The following is a 13,224-nucleotide window of genomic DNA, read 5'->3' on the forward strand; positions in this document are numbered from 1 at the left end:
GATATGACTTGTGCTGAATCAGGGGAACACAGGAAGTGCTAGAGGCTGCAAAGCAAGATGTCCGAGTCAAGAATTATAATTTCAAAATGTATATTAGTTTTCTACTTACTTTGAAATTTGAAGTGCATTAATTCACTTGTGTTCATCAATTTCTTTTTAATTTTATTGTTGAAAAATAGCTTTTTGCTCCTTCAGTTGACACTATGCAAGAGAAACGTGTATTCAAACCAGACAACTGATGAACATGAAGACATTGCTCAGCTTGTTAGTGTATTGTATTTTTGCAATCTACTGACATGACACCACAAAACTCACTAGTAGCACACAATCAATGCACACTGAAAAATGCATGACAAAGACAAAGTGTTAACTTTAATGGTGTTTGCTTTAATGCTTTTTGTCACCCTACAAACCCTGTGTGAAAATCAGTTTAAAAATTTCATCAACAAATTTTGTTTTACATTCTCTGTATGACACTTCAGGTGAAGTACTGTTTTTTTAATTTTCAGAACATGATCAACTATACATCAAATTATACAGTAACTTGAACATTTCAAGGCAATGTTTGAAGAGAGGTGTCAGGAAATGTGTGGAAATGAAAGCACATCATGTTACAAATGCTTCAGGAATGCTGATAAATTGGAATTTATCAGAAAAATTCAGAAAATTGGATCTTCATTTTCATTATTGTCTCTCAGTAGTGGGGGATGAGGCTTTGTTGGTGTTAAGTACTTCCCAGTGTTGATTTCGAACATGTAGCCGCTACAGGAAGGCACACTTTGTCACACATAAATCAGGATTAAGCCTTGAGGCAGACAGAAAAGGCTTCATTATAGGTTTGTTCTGGGCAAAACTAGCAAACGTGATTGACAAAGACAGACTTGAAGACAAAAAGACACTGTGAATACTAAAGGTGAACCTCCGTCTTCATGGAATGGACAATGGGAAGAGAGAAGATGCCCCTGAACCCTTCTCCACAGCATCATGTTGGTAAGTCTGACATCTTAATACTCGCTCCAGCACCACCTAGATGTCCATTTCAAACTGCGCATCATCACCTTAAAGAGAAAGAAAAACATATTTCACAAACAGAGCACAGACTGCCACACTGCAGTAGGATTAACCTTTATCAGTCTTTAACATCAGACAGTCAGCATGGCAGGAAGTAGCCAATGGGTAACAGATGCTCTAAGAAACAAGAAATATTTATGATTAACTTGACAAGTTAGTTAAAGTATCAATAAATCATTTAACACAGTTATATAATTTGCAATGCCTACAAAATATGTGTTTTTGGTTACAAACAACTTACGTGTTTATGAATACGTTTAAAATGAAAAACATTTACAACACTCTGACAGTTACTTTTTGTGTAAGTGCTCAAGCAATCCTTTCAAGAATAAAAATAAATACACAAATAAATGTCACGCCTGCCTTTTTATTCTGGTCCCAGCCCTCTGTATCACAGCCCACATCACACATTTCTTAGAGATTAAAATATACCCGGTGTTGAGCTTACTTACAGTTGTTTACCCAGTTGGAAAAACAACCGAGCTAATGGAAAACTTAGAAACCGGGATTAAGAAGAGGCATGTCATCTTTTTGTGCTGGAACCAGAAAAATTGCAACAGAAAAAAAATGCCATGAAAGTGGTGGCAACAGGTTGGTGGAGGTCGATTTAGAGCTTAACAACTCTTAACAACATGAAAAATGTTGGTTCTGAGACAGCTAAAAATGATTTAGATGGGATGCATAAAATTGATCTCCATCTATCATCTGTAAAAGAGAGGGCAGCAATGTTAAAGCTGTTGTAAGATCTGATGGTTAATAGTGATACACATGACGTAACTGGGGTTAAAGATTTCTCAGAGAAATCTGCGTTTTGTGGTTTTCAGTGGTTATATGAATTTACATTTGAATCTAGGACTGAATTCTTCACTCCAAATGCCACCCAGTGATGTGTATCTGAGGTGTCAATATACCGGTGTTGTTGCTGTCAGGTGCAGTGATTTTGTTGTTGTTCAGTAGTTCTCCATTATGGGCTTTCTCGTTGGTGTCTTTGGAGGGTGGACTGGTCACCCCTGGAATGTTGGGCAGACCTCGTGGAGGAGTCTTGGCAACTGGAGAGCGGCGACAATCCAGCAGGAACTTTCGGTCGTAGATGATCCTGGTACCTTTTGTGTGTAAAGGCAGGAAAAGCAAAGGATGACCATCAGAGATGGAGCACTGCGTTCACTCAGACAGAACACTGAAGTTGCACATACTGCCTGGCATCTGCTGCTTTAGTCATGCTTCATTCAACATTTGTATGCAGGTGTGCAGCACATCCATTTTTGTTTGAAATTTTCACCATTACATTAGACTAGGGCTGCAGCTAATCAAGAAACTGCTATCTCGATTAAATAAGTCAGTTATTACTAAAAAAATATTCATCCCATTTTCTCTGCGTCCAAGGTAAAAACAACATTGTTTTGGGTTTTATTGAAAAATGACTTAAACTATTAATCAAAATTAATTAAAATGAATGAATGAATTAAAAATTATTGTTGCAGCTCTACACTATACACTAAAATCTGACCAATAAAATTATTGAATCTGATTATGAAACACTGAACATTGAATAAACAAATAAGAAGTGCTTGCACAAAAGAAAAACACAATGTATTTTTTAACCTCTACCCTTATCTTGTGAAGAATGTATCAACACGTTTAAATCAAACCTTTCTAATATTTATATTAAAAATGGTAAAAGGGTAATGGAAATGTGTCCCTAAATCTATAAAGATAATCAAAATTTGGTGGGTCTCTTTGGATCTGTACATCAGCCACATACAATCCATGAAGGAGTTGTTAATGATACCAATACAAAGAAATATGCTTGCTTGTACACGTCTGCTAATGATATGTCTACCATTTAACTTGCTTTATATTTTTATGTTTTATTTCATATTTCATGAATTCATTTTACACTGTATTTCTCACGTTTGCATTGTGCTATGTAATGTCAAACTTTAAAAACTGTTACATATTTTTTCTTATGTTTAGATACAGATAAAACGCCTTATTAAAACTCTTTTTGAGACTGCACAAAAATTAAACACAATTCAGTGACTTCACACGGAAACCCAATCAGAGCTTTAGTTGTCGGTGACGTACACATGAACAGTAGGAGTGGCTAACGTCCCAAGATTAGCTGAAGAAGCCCACAATCAATGCCGATCCTCTAAAAGTGAGAACGCAATGATATAAGTATATACACTCACAAACCTTGGATCACAATTAGTAAATTGCTTCAAAGTCAGCAGTACTTTATGTCTCTCCCTCTCTTTTCAACCAAACATTTGCTAGCCAGCGTTAGCAATTAGCTGAGGCGGAGCTAGCAGCTGGTTCTGCACGGTGGCGTTTGACAGGAGCAGACCTCATGGAGTTAGCCTGAGCAGCGCCTGCACTCACCGACAATGCAGCTGTGAAGTGGATAAGAGTATAAATCGTGTGACCGTTGAGTAACGCCACATCTCCTCGGCACACGCAAGTAAATAAAATGAAAAACAATAGTACGCACCACCCGGGGTCGTGCTGAACAGGGTGCCTCCGGGAGTAGTGGAGTAGTCGTGGGGCATGTGCTCCGCGTCGTTGACAGTCACCCTCCTGGTCGACGGGATGGCCTTGGCAGTGGTCTTCTGGCAGTCAGTGGACATCTTCTCTCTACTGTAACAAACTAAAACTAGCTAACTAAATAACATCAAACAGGCAGAGCGTCAAAACAACAAAGCCACACCGTGCCTGTTACAGATATTGCTTTGGCTCAACAGAATGGCTACTTTCGGATAAAGAAAAATAATACCTCTTTTTCATAAGTGCAAATGATGAAAGGTAGTATCTAACATTACAACACGCAGTCTCCCACACACGGTGTCCAGGTTCTTTGTTCAAAGGACCTGAGCACACGTTCCTTCTCTTGCACTCACCCTCTACATGCAAACAAAACAACACAGACAGAAGACAGGCTGCAGGGGTAAATGCTCCCGAGGTGAACCAAATGGACTTATTCCGCCCCCTACTGGCACATGATGCCTGTACAATGGCTGTACATAGTTCTTTACTTACTTACTTAATAGTTACTCTGCTTTAATCCTCACTTTAGAGCTTGTTTGCAAAAGCATATTTTATAGATATATGTCATCTAATAAACCATTTAGCTAATCAAAGACAAATTAGGTTAATATATCAATTCAACAGCTTATGACCTATAGAGAAACCAGCTTAACCTCTAGTAAGCACCAGCACAAACACTTGCTGGTTTTGTAGAACTCCATTTATTAAATGGATACTGAAAATGGATACATTACTAATTTTACCATTTTCCATGGACAAACGGGGTCTAGCCACTGATGTATTCATTTGTTTATTTATTGCAGAGTTTGAAAGAGCAGCCCTGCTGCAGACCATAATGTTCAACACATATTTTGGTGGTATTTTGATGAAAATTAGGATTGCTGAACAGTTCACACAGGACAAGGCCTGCAGCAATTCAGCATTTTTATAACATTTGGTTTGTTGAAAACTACAGTGTGATCACTTGTAGTTGGGTGCACGTGTCTCACACAAAAGTATACACGCTATACACAAAGACATTTCATTTCTTTATTAATTTTGTAAATGTTGAGCTGGTGTACAGAGTAAATTGTCAATAGATGTCCTCAGATTTGATTGGATTAAAAGGCTTTTACATGTATATTTTAAATTCATGTTTGACTCTCCATAACAATAAAAAAAGCAAACAAAACAGGTTAAAATACCCACAAGACCCCTATTTATCCCCAGGTTGCAGGCATTACCCAGAACTCAACAGTCTCTTGGTAGCTACAGCTGTATGATGCTAAAAGTACATCCATAACATAACTAGAATCCCAGTTGACAAGTAAGGGTGCATAGCATTCTAAGTAAATATATATATATATATTTTCATATATTTCATATATATATATAGCCTTTTATGTTAAAAACATTTTCTGTGCATGTGCGCAGTTGCATTCCTTAGTATTGAGTAATATGCTATTGCGTTAATAATGTCTTCAATCCATTCTAAAGGAATATACATGTGTTCTCTAGTTTTTGCAACAGTTAATATTTTTGCATGAACTTGGTGCATGGCATCATCTCAGTCGTCCCTCAGTGCAGGGCTTTCCATTGTTCATTTTTCTGATGTAACCACTCCTCCCTCTGCTTGCACTTAGTCGGACTCCTCCTCTCAAACTGCTTTCAAACTGTCACCATGTGGAAGCCTTAGAACCGGCTCAGTCTTATATTTGGTAAGGGGGCAGAAATAGATCAGGGGTGGGCTGTGTTGAGGAAAAATGCTTGTCATCTTGAAAGACTAGCCATCGAAGCCACCGAGCCTCCCCACAATTCCACAGAACTTCAAAGTGCTCCCCCTTGTTGTCTTCTCATCAGACCCCCCTCCGCCCCCTGCTCTAACCCTGACATCAGCAGTGGATTTATAAAATAGCCACTGCCTCAGAAACCAACACAAGCATAATTATGAGCCCTTACAGAGCAAACTGTATGCTATGACATAAGGGGTACTACACAATTACACTGCTGTGCAGTTTTTATTGACATCTAACTTTTTGTGGTTATTAAAAAAGATAATAAAATAGAAATAATATTTGATGAAGGGATATTTGTTGCAATGTCGAAAACTCATTTGAGGCGTCTCTCTTTAAATCTCTCCACTTACATGATTTGTATGTATGTTTGTAATGAAATGAGAATGAAGACATATGTTTGATGATCAACAGGAGATATTGAGTTGAAACAACAGAGTGAATACCCTATTATCTACTAAAGTACAGAGCCAACACAGATGATTACTTTATAACAAGACTTACAGTATACCAAGACTTTACATTCATCATCTCTGGCTGTGAAGCCATACTAAACACTTATTGATGGGTGCTTATTGCAATGTTTTTGTGACGTACATCTTTTTCCATAATAAAGCATTCAATGTCTAATGAAATGTTTGAAAGAGATGCATGTAGGTAATTGATATCATGTGAGATGGCGTGGTTATTGAGGTAAATCAACTTTAAAAAAGATGTGAATTAGAATTACACGCATAATCTGAGAGCCGCTGCTCTTTGTCCATTTGCAATATTACTTCCTGTGATATTATCACAACGTTGACATGTCCCAATATCCAGGACTGAATATGTGATATTAACATCACACACACACACACACACACACACACACACACACAAACTACACAACCAATAAGATTTCGTTCAAGGTGCATATGACTGTTATGAAGGTTTAAAAACTATGACTGAACACACCTACATTCCCTGATGAGTGTAACAAAAACAGACACTTTGCTTGGATGGGATGGCTGGTATTAAGTCATACCAATATTTGCCCAATCTTAAGTGTAAAACGTAAACTTAATAGTTTTCTTTCCTAAAGAGGCAAAGTGATAAAATAATGTGGGATGCTAATGTACTGACATCATTTCTGAGTGTAGTGAGGAGTAGCCTAAAGCTGTGACTGACAGATTGAAAGCTGAGGAAGAACATGAACTATGATCCTAAGATCCTCTCTCTCTCTTTCTGTCACACAAACAAACACACTCAAACACGCTCAGACAAACATTCCTTTCCTTTTGAAAGCAGTTATTGCTTCTTCTGAAGTACAGTTAAGACAGTAAATCATGCAAAAAAAAAAGAAAAAAAAAGACGTAACACAAAAGAAAGGAGTGAAACAAAAGACGGGAAGGGTCAGGCTCACAGTTGCGGGTCAGTATTACAGTTTCTCATCACAGTGATTGGTGACTGACTGTCTTTGCTACACTCCAAAGAATGACCAAGGAGACAAACATCAAAGCTCAACACGTCCTTGACCCTCAACACTCTTCTTTCTCCAGCTGACTCTTTGTCTTTTACCCAGTCAAACCAGTGCTACATTATCACCAGCATTTCAGCTACTTTACCCTCATCAAGTGACATCCTCTGGTGGTGGTGAGATGGTCTATAAGTGCACCTAATGGGTGTTGGTGTCAGATACTGCATGATGAGGTCAAATAGACACTGCTACTAGCTGAGGGTGGGATCCTGCCCCCTGCTGGAGGTGGACAGGACTGCTACATCTATTCTGAGAGGCTGACTGGAGGGGCGAGGGGGTGAGAGGTGGAGGTAGGGCGATAAGGGCAAGGTCGAGGGTGAAGAGAGGTATTGGGATTTTGGCTCAGACAGACATCTGATAAACACAGACCTCACAAGGATACAGCACACTGGGGACAAGAAAAAGGCGAAGGAGTGGGATGGTAGAGTAGGTTAATCTCTCATGATAATCTGTCCCTCATCATATATCTCGTTGTCACTCTCTTCACAAGGCAAACCACTCTGAGGGAAGGTCGGGGAGGCAGGTTCAGTGCAGAAACCTGCCTCCCAAAGCTCAAAAAACCCACAGTACGGTAAATGACTTACAGTATGTCTTCCCTCTACAGTTTGACATGTCAAAAGCAAAGGGTGAAATCACATGAAAAGCACAAAGAAACAAACAGCCTGACACACAAAAATCTGACGTTCAAAACAGGCAGAGCGACACAACATTTGTATGTTCTTGTACCCACAAAGATCTCAAGATATATAGAATAATATATAGGTTCAGACCAAACGAACCAAACAAGAAAAACAGGGAGGAATTTCTTATGTACCTGAAACAGCAGCATCAGTGGCATCGCATAGGGATCTTATAACATAAACAACACACGTAACACACAGTCACGTAGAGCATTTTAGTGCATACGATATTATGTACAACACCGATATCGTTGGGTGATAATTGTAGCTTTACTGGACTCTGAGAGCACTGGGACAGGTTTAAAACTAGTTTGTGATGCTCTTAGCTGGAAGAGTGTTGCAGGTGGGAGGGGGAGTAACTTGTTGCCTAGAGATTATGTAATTCTCAATATTTTAGTCTCCCTTTTTCTTAAGTTTAACTGATAAATTTTTCCCTGTTGGTTTAGAAAACAGGCCAGTGATTGACCATACCCTACATTGCATGCCTGTCCCATACAGCAGTGTCCCCCCCCCCCCCCCCCCCCCACCCTTTTACCCACCCCTGTATTCCCTCAGTATTTGTAGTTAAAGACAGGCCATGCGGCAGCAGTCACTCATGCTGATACAGATAACAGGAAGCACGTTTTGGTTGCTAGTTTTTTTGTTTGTGTTTGGTTTTTGTTTTATACGAAATCATGCTTCTAGCCTAGTAGTAGATGTTTTTTTTCCACAGTTTCTTTAAAAAAAAAAAAAGGTAATAAAAACTACAAGTTAATCCATATCCTTCTCTTCTGGTGCGTGCTGATAGACGGCATAGCCGCTGTGGTTGTCATTAATTGGTGTCTGTTGCCATTCATTTCTGTCTGTCTGCCTTTTTATGTGTTCTTCCTCCTGTCAGCTGCTGCTGGTCATGTGTCCATGTAGGATGGTTTTGGTGAAGGGGTTGAATCCTGCGGAGAACTCTGCAGAGAGAGGGAAACACGCTGATTCAGGACAAGCCACACATTTGTCTTGCTGTTGTACAACAGATCAGAGCAAAACCTCATAAGGAGTGTACACAGCAGGTGGCATGCAAGCTGCAGTAAGTCAGTGCAAATGTAAGTATTTTTGAACTGCTATATGCATATCTTTAAAATGACCCTGGCTAAAATGCCCATCTTTAAATTGCCCCTATGTTGATCCTTATATATCACCCAGATTCTTTTCTTATCATTATAAAACTAAATCAAGCACATTAGTTCTGCAAAAGCATTCAAGCAAAAATGGTTGGCAAAAGTGGTTTAACATTCAGTTGAGAGTCACTTGAAATATCAGTAATCGCAGGATTGCAGAAATGTCATGGCCTTTACGTTAGAAAGTCACACACACACTTATACTGTGACTCTCTCTCTCTCTCTCACACACTCACACACACACACACAAACACACCACAGTGGCTCCAGATTGCAATTCACTGGACAACTGGCTTTTCAGCGTTGACCTTGAGAGCTCTCACTTTACAAGCTCCTTCTTGGTTGGTTATTTTGCTAAGTGCACATTGTGCCAACCCTTTTCCAGCTTGTCGAAACATGCATGAAGAAACCAAATGCCCTGTTATAATTTACTGCAACATTAATAATCTATTTGCATCAAATTTGCATTGTCCATCCATATGGAATTATATCTGTGTCTTACTTCTGAATGCACAGTGGGACATTTTGAACGGAGAAATCACTGTATATTCACGCAAAGATAACAAAGAATTATTTTAATTTGAGCAAACAAAAACACTAATACATTTAGTTAATTGCATATATAACTCTATACATCTACAGTAAGCATGTCAAAGCATTTGCCTGAAGGCAAGCAGCCAGAAATTCTAATGTTTATTCAGGTTATAAAAATGATTATATTTGTAAAAACAGATAAACTGATAAAGTCTCTAAAAAAGCATTAAGGATCATGTTAGGTTTCTACGCATAAATCATCATATCACCTGCAAAATACTGACTGAAACTCACTGTATCAAAATGATATATTTGACAAACTTAATGTTGGTCATTAATTTGCAGGTTCTTTTTGTAGCATGTGGGATTTGTTTTTGTGATTTGATTCTTTGGTACAATAAGGACAAAAATAATCATTTTTCTTCTTCTTTGTGTGTCATTTATATTTTAGCTATTAGTTAAACTGATTATTTAATTGTCATTTTGCTGTGCCAGCCTCACATTACATATCATTAGTATTGAATTAAAGGTACATTCAAATGCATTTAATCCAGAGAGACTGGATTAAATGGTCTAGCCCACAGGTCAGACGAGGCACTGTGGGTCAGTCCCGTACCTGCGGGGACGCAGCGCTCAGTCTGCCTCACTGCTTAACTCTCCGCAGACTGGCACATTTCACTATCTGAGCACCTTTCTTCACATCCACAGTATCGGGCTACATCGGGGGGGGGGGGTTTGACAGCAGAAAAGGTGCGAGGGTTGAGAAGAGGTGGGATGACAGGAGCAGAACAAGAGGTTGAGGGAATGTTAGTAGGGGAGAAGAGAGACAGAAAAACAGCAAAAATAACAGAGAAGATGTAAGAGAAATGTAAGAGACAGATACGTGAAGGGAGGAGGGGAAAAAGAAAGAAATTATGTATAAACAGTCAAGCAAGGACAGAAGTGATGGGTGGCAGTTGAAGATAAGATGGTGTCACAAACATCTACAGTATTTGAGATTAAGAGTAGTGTCAAAAATATTTGCAAATACATTTAGCTGGATGGGGTTAACCCACATAAGACAATTCACTAATTTCAGGATAACACAACCAGAGACGCTCTGGTATAATCCAAATTTTCGTGATGCGTTAAACCTCGATCCTCTGCTACTTCCTGCACGTAAAATACAAAAAACATTGAATGACTGTAAATAATATTTGGCCCAGCTCTGATTCAGAGAGTCCTGTAGGTTTGAGTGATACAGCACACAGTCACAGTTGAGGGACTATAAACTTTAATGATGGCAAAAAGACAAAAGAGTCACTCATTGAGAACTGATGAGGAGAGAATGGAAAATATAACCACTGCAAGGAGCCACAGTCGGTTCATTCAGTCATTGATGTGCAAGAAACAAACATATGAGCTGTAGGTGCAGCTTAGTGATGACTTAAATGATGACACCCCGAGTGGGCTGATGAACTGTTAGCACCTCAACCGAAGCAATAACAGCGCCACAGCAAAGTGGCCTCATTTGTTCCTTCTTGCATGCAGTAGATGAACATAGGCAGAAATACTTAGGTGGAGATTAATGTTACAGAAGGTCAGCATTCAAACAATTAACCAAACACACATCCCACTCCATCCTCTGCAGTGATTTAAGACTGACACATAATGAAACAGGGCTAAGTGTACACAAACACAAACTGTGCTCTCAGCCTGTCAGTACCTCATACTGAAGCTCGTGCAGGTTAAGCTACTGTACATAAGGACTGTTGGGGGAAACCATGATGAGGTGAGACTTTCAATGCAGCACAGAGTCCCCTGTTCACTGTTAACTAGCTACTACATGGCTTTCAATCAAACACAGCTTTGCTCCATTGCTCCCTGCACTCTTTAGCTTACAACGGGAGCCTCAGGTGTTGCGTGGCCTTGCGGCCAACAGAGAGCTGCCGGCGGATCAGAATCCCACCTTGCTGCTGTCCCGGCCCAGGATGGCGTAGTTCATGAACTGCTCAGCATCAACCTCCAGCTCGTTGGCGTCCTGCAGAGAACCCTCCATGCACACCTCCTGAACTCCCTCCTCACCTGAACCCTTCCCTCTGCGCACAACCTTACGCACAGTCTATCACATACACACATGTACACAACAACCGCACACAGGAGGGTGGGAGAGAGTGATGGGTGAAAGCAGAAAGTCGGAATAAGGAAGTGAAACGACTGAACTGGTGAAATATAAAGAAATGGTGATGGAGAAAAAAGTCATTGTCTTTTAAAGAAAAAATATCTAATCTATTGTTTTTTTGGGTGGGGGGTATACAGTAAATTCATAGAGTAATGATGTGATGAACACTGATGAACTTAATGATTATTATTAGTTTAATAATCATTCTGTGGGTAGATGCTGTGAGAGTATTGTGATACTGACATAAGGGAAACAATGAATGGACCCCATTTTAAGAATACAACACAAAAACATGCCGATGGCAAACCTTTTTTGTGACAATGTTTCCATGTTCATCTGTGAATTGTTCCTCACTCACTTGCTCCCCAGGAAGATCTTCAACCTCATCGCCCTGTGCACAGAAAAGCATTTGTACATTTAAATAAACCACAAACTGCACTTCCCTTTTCGTGAAAGTACATTTTTAATGCTACAAGATAGGACTTTCCGAGCAAACTTGGGATGATGGAAAGAAAATTAGCACTCAGCAAATTATGGACCAACAGCATGTTAAAATAGTTGTCACTGCAGTGTAATTATGTCCATGCCATAAACCCATCCACTAATTGGAAACACAGAGAAGCAGATGAACGACAGATGGGTGAGGGGATGTTTCTTAGTGACACTTATAATTACAGTTCATGAAGTTCATGACAATGCTGTAATAGCCTGTAATAATTTACAGCCAGTCTACACAGCTATTTATAAGCTCAAACAAATTCCTGCAGTGAGCACAAGTGAGAGCTGAACAGAAGGGTCGCTCGGGCCTGTGAATCTTCTGAATAAAACTCCAAAATTCAAGAGTCGTGCTGTGTACCAACACTGAGGCAGTTTCAGGTACAGTAGGAAGAAAACTTTTTATAGACCAAACTTGCTAAGCCCAAGAAAGTCTATTTACATCTGTAACAGCAGAAGATAAACTGAGCCACATTCTCACAGAAATTTGATAGCATTATAAAGATTCAAATTATTAGCAGATTAATCATTATTGTTGTATTGATTTGACTCATAATTCTTTGCTTCTGCCCAACACATTTACATTTCCTTGTTTAATCCTTTCGTCACGCCCACTCAAAACACAATTCTACCCTGCAAATCCTTCAGTATTTCACCTAACGATATTTTCCTCCTTCCTCTTTCCTTTCATTACTGTTTCCCTGCCAGTAAATCCTCATCTCCAAATTTCAGCTTGACTCTCCTCTGTCCCTCCTCTTTGTACCTTGAGGATGACTCTGCGGCGGACAACTCTGGTGGTGACGTTCTCCTCTTCATCAGCCACTCCCTCGACCTCACCGAGCTCACGGTCCAGCTGAACATGTATGTAGGTGAGCACAGACCGCACTGAGCCGCTGGCTATGTGGAGGACATTCTGACAGCTGATCACCAGGAAAGCCAGCAGCACGAAGCTGAAGAGGAGCTCAGTCACCAGGGCCCACATCGCCACACTTTGATCCCCAGCAAATCAACACAGCCTGCACACGACAATGCACGACCCCCTCAGCCACTCCGTGACACCTGTTTCCCCACGCAGCACCTCTCTTAGCCAAGAGAGGAGGTAATAACTTCAGTCCCTCAGGCCTCTTGTCACTTCTTCATTCACACTGGCTTAGTGCCTTTTAGTTCATATCCGTCCTCCACTAGCTGGGGCAGGAGCCCTTTCCCCAGTTCCCTATTCCTTCTCCTTCGCACTGTCAGGTCAGGAGTAACCAGTCAATGACAAATCCAGGCAAAAGCAACCTTGGGAGGCTTCTATTCC

General features: G+C 40.0%; 2 protein-coding genes across 9 annotated transcripts in view; both read right to left on the reverse strand.

Moving 5' to 3' along the window:
• Positions 1-366: 366 nt before the first annotated feature.
• Positions 367-4,015, reverse strand: eif4ebp1 (eukaryotic translation initiation factor 4E binding protein 1). 4 transcript variants are annotated; one of them, XM_022757714.1, is made up of 4 exons: positions 3,845-4,015; positions 3,563-3,708; positions 1,983-2,174; positions 367-1,058 (listed from the first exon to the last, which is right to left on the reverse strand). In XM_022757714.1, exons 1-4 carry the CDS (start codon positions 3,853-3,855, stop codon positions 1,027-1,029), a joined length of 381 nt encoding a protein of 126 aa, XP_022613435.1. In that variant the 5' UTR covers positions 3,856-4,015; the 3' UTR covers positions 367-1,026. The 4 variants fall into 4 exon arrangements, with proteins under 4 accessions (XP_022613435.1, XP_022613437.1, XP_022613436.1 ...); XM_022757716.1 differs by having other exon boundaries at positions 3,563-3,718; XM_022757715.1 differs by having other exon boundaries at positions 3,563-3,732.
• Positions 4,016-8,130: 4,115 nt separating this feature from the next.
• ank1 (ankyrin 1) overlaps positions 8,131-13,224 on the reverse strand; it is a 40,856-nt gene continuing 35,762 nt past the window's right edge. The window contains exons 1-5 of one of the 5 annotated variants that reach the window (XM_022757635.1): positions 12,688-13,173; positions 11,737-11,820; positions 11,217-11,369; positions 9,885-9,983; positions 8,446-8,524 (exon numbers count right to left, since the gene is read on the reverse strand). In XM_022757635.1, coding sequence (XP_022613356.1) covers positions 9,912-9,983; positions 11,217-11,369; positions 11,737-11,820; positions 12,688-12,906 — 528 coding nt within the window. In that variant the 5' untranslated portion in view covers positions 12,907-13,173 and the 3' untranslated portion in view covers positions 8,446-8,524; positions 9,885-9,911. Of the gene's footprint in view, positions 8,525-9,884; positions 9,984-11,216; positions 11,370-11,736; positions 11,821-12,687; positions 13,174-13,224 lie in introns of those variants that run through there. The other 4 variants (XM_022757636.1, XM_022757639.1, XM_022757637.1 and 1 more) reach the window with 4 other exon arrangements.

This window comes from Seriola dumerili, unplaced genomic scaffold, assembly GCF_002260705.1.
Source record: "Seriola dumerili isolate Sdu_G_001 unplaced genomic scaffold, Sdu_1.0 BDQW01000290.1, whole genome shotgun sequence".
NCBI classification, from domain to species: Eukaryota; Metazoa; Chordata; class Actinopteri; order Carangiformes; family Carangidae; genus Seriola; species Seriola dumerili.

What these genes read in the sequence shown, in the direction of transcription:
- eif4ebp1 (XM_022757714.1), bottom strand. An exon ending in GTTCAGCACGACCCCGGGTG is followed by an intron (nt 2,175 to 3,562) that starts GTGCGTACTATT and finishes TACACACAAAAG; the next exon opens with GTACCAGGATCATCTACGAC. An exon ending in ACCTGACAGCAACAACACCG is followed by an intron (nt 1,059 to 1,982) that starts GTATATTGACAC and finishes TTTCTCTTTAAG; the next exon opens with GTGATGATGCGCAGTTTGAA.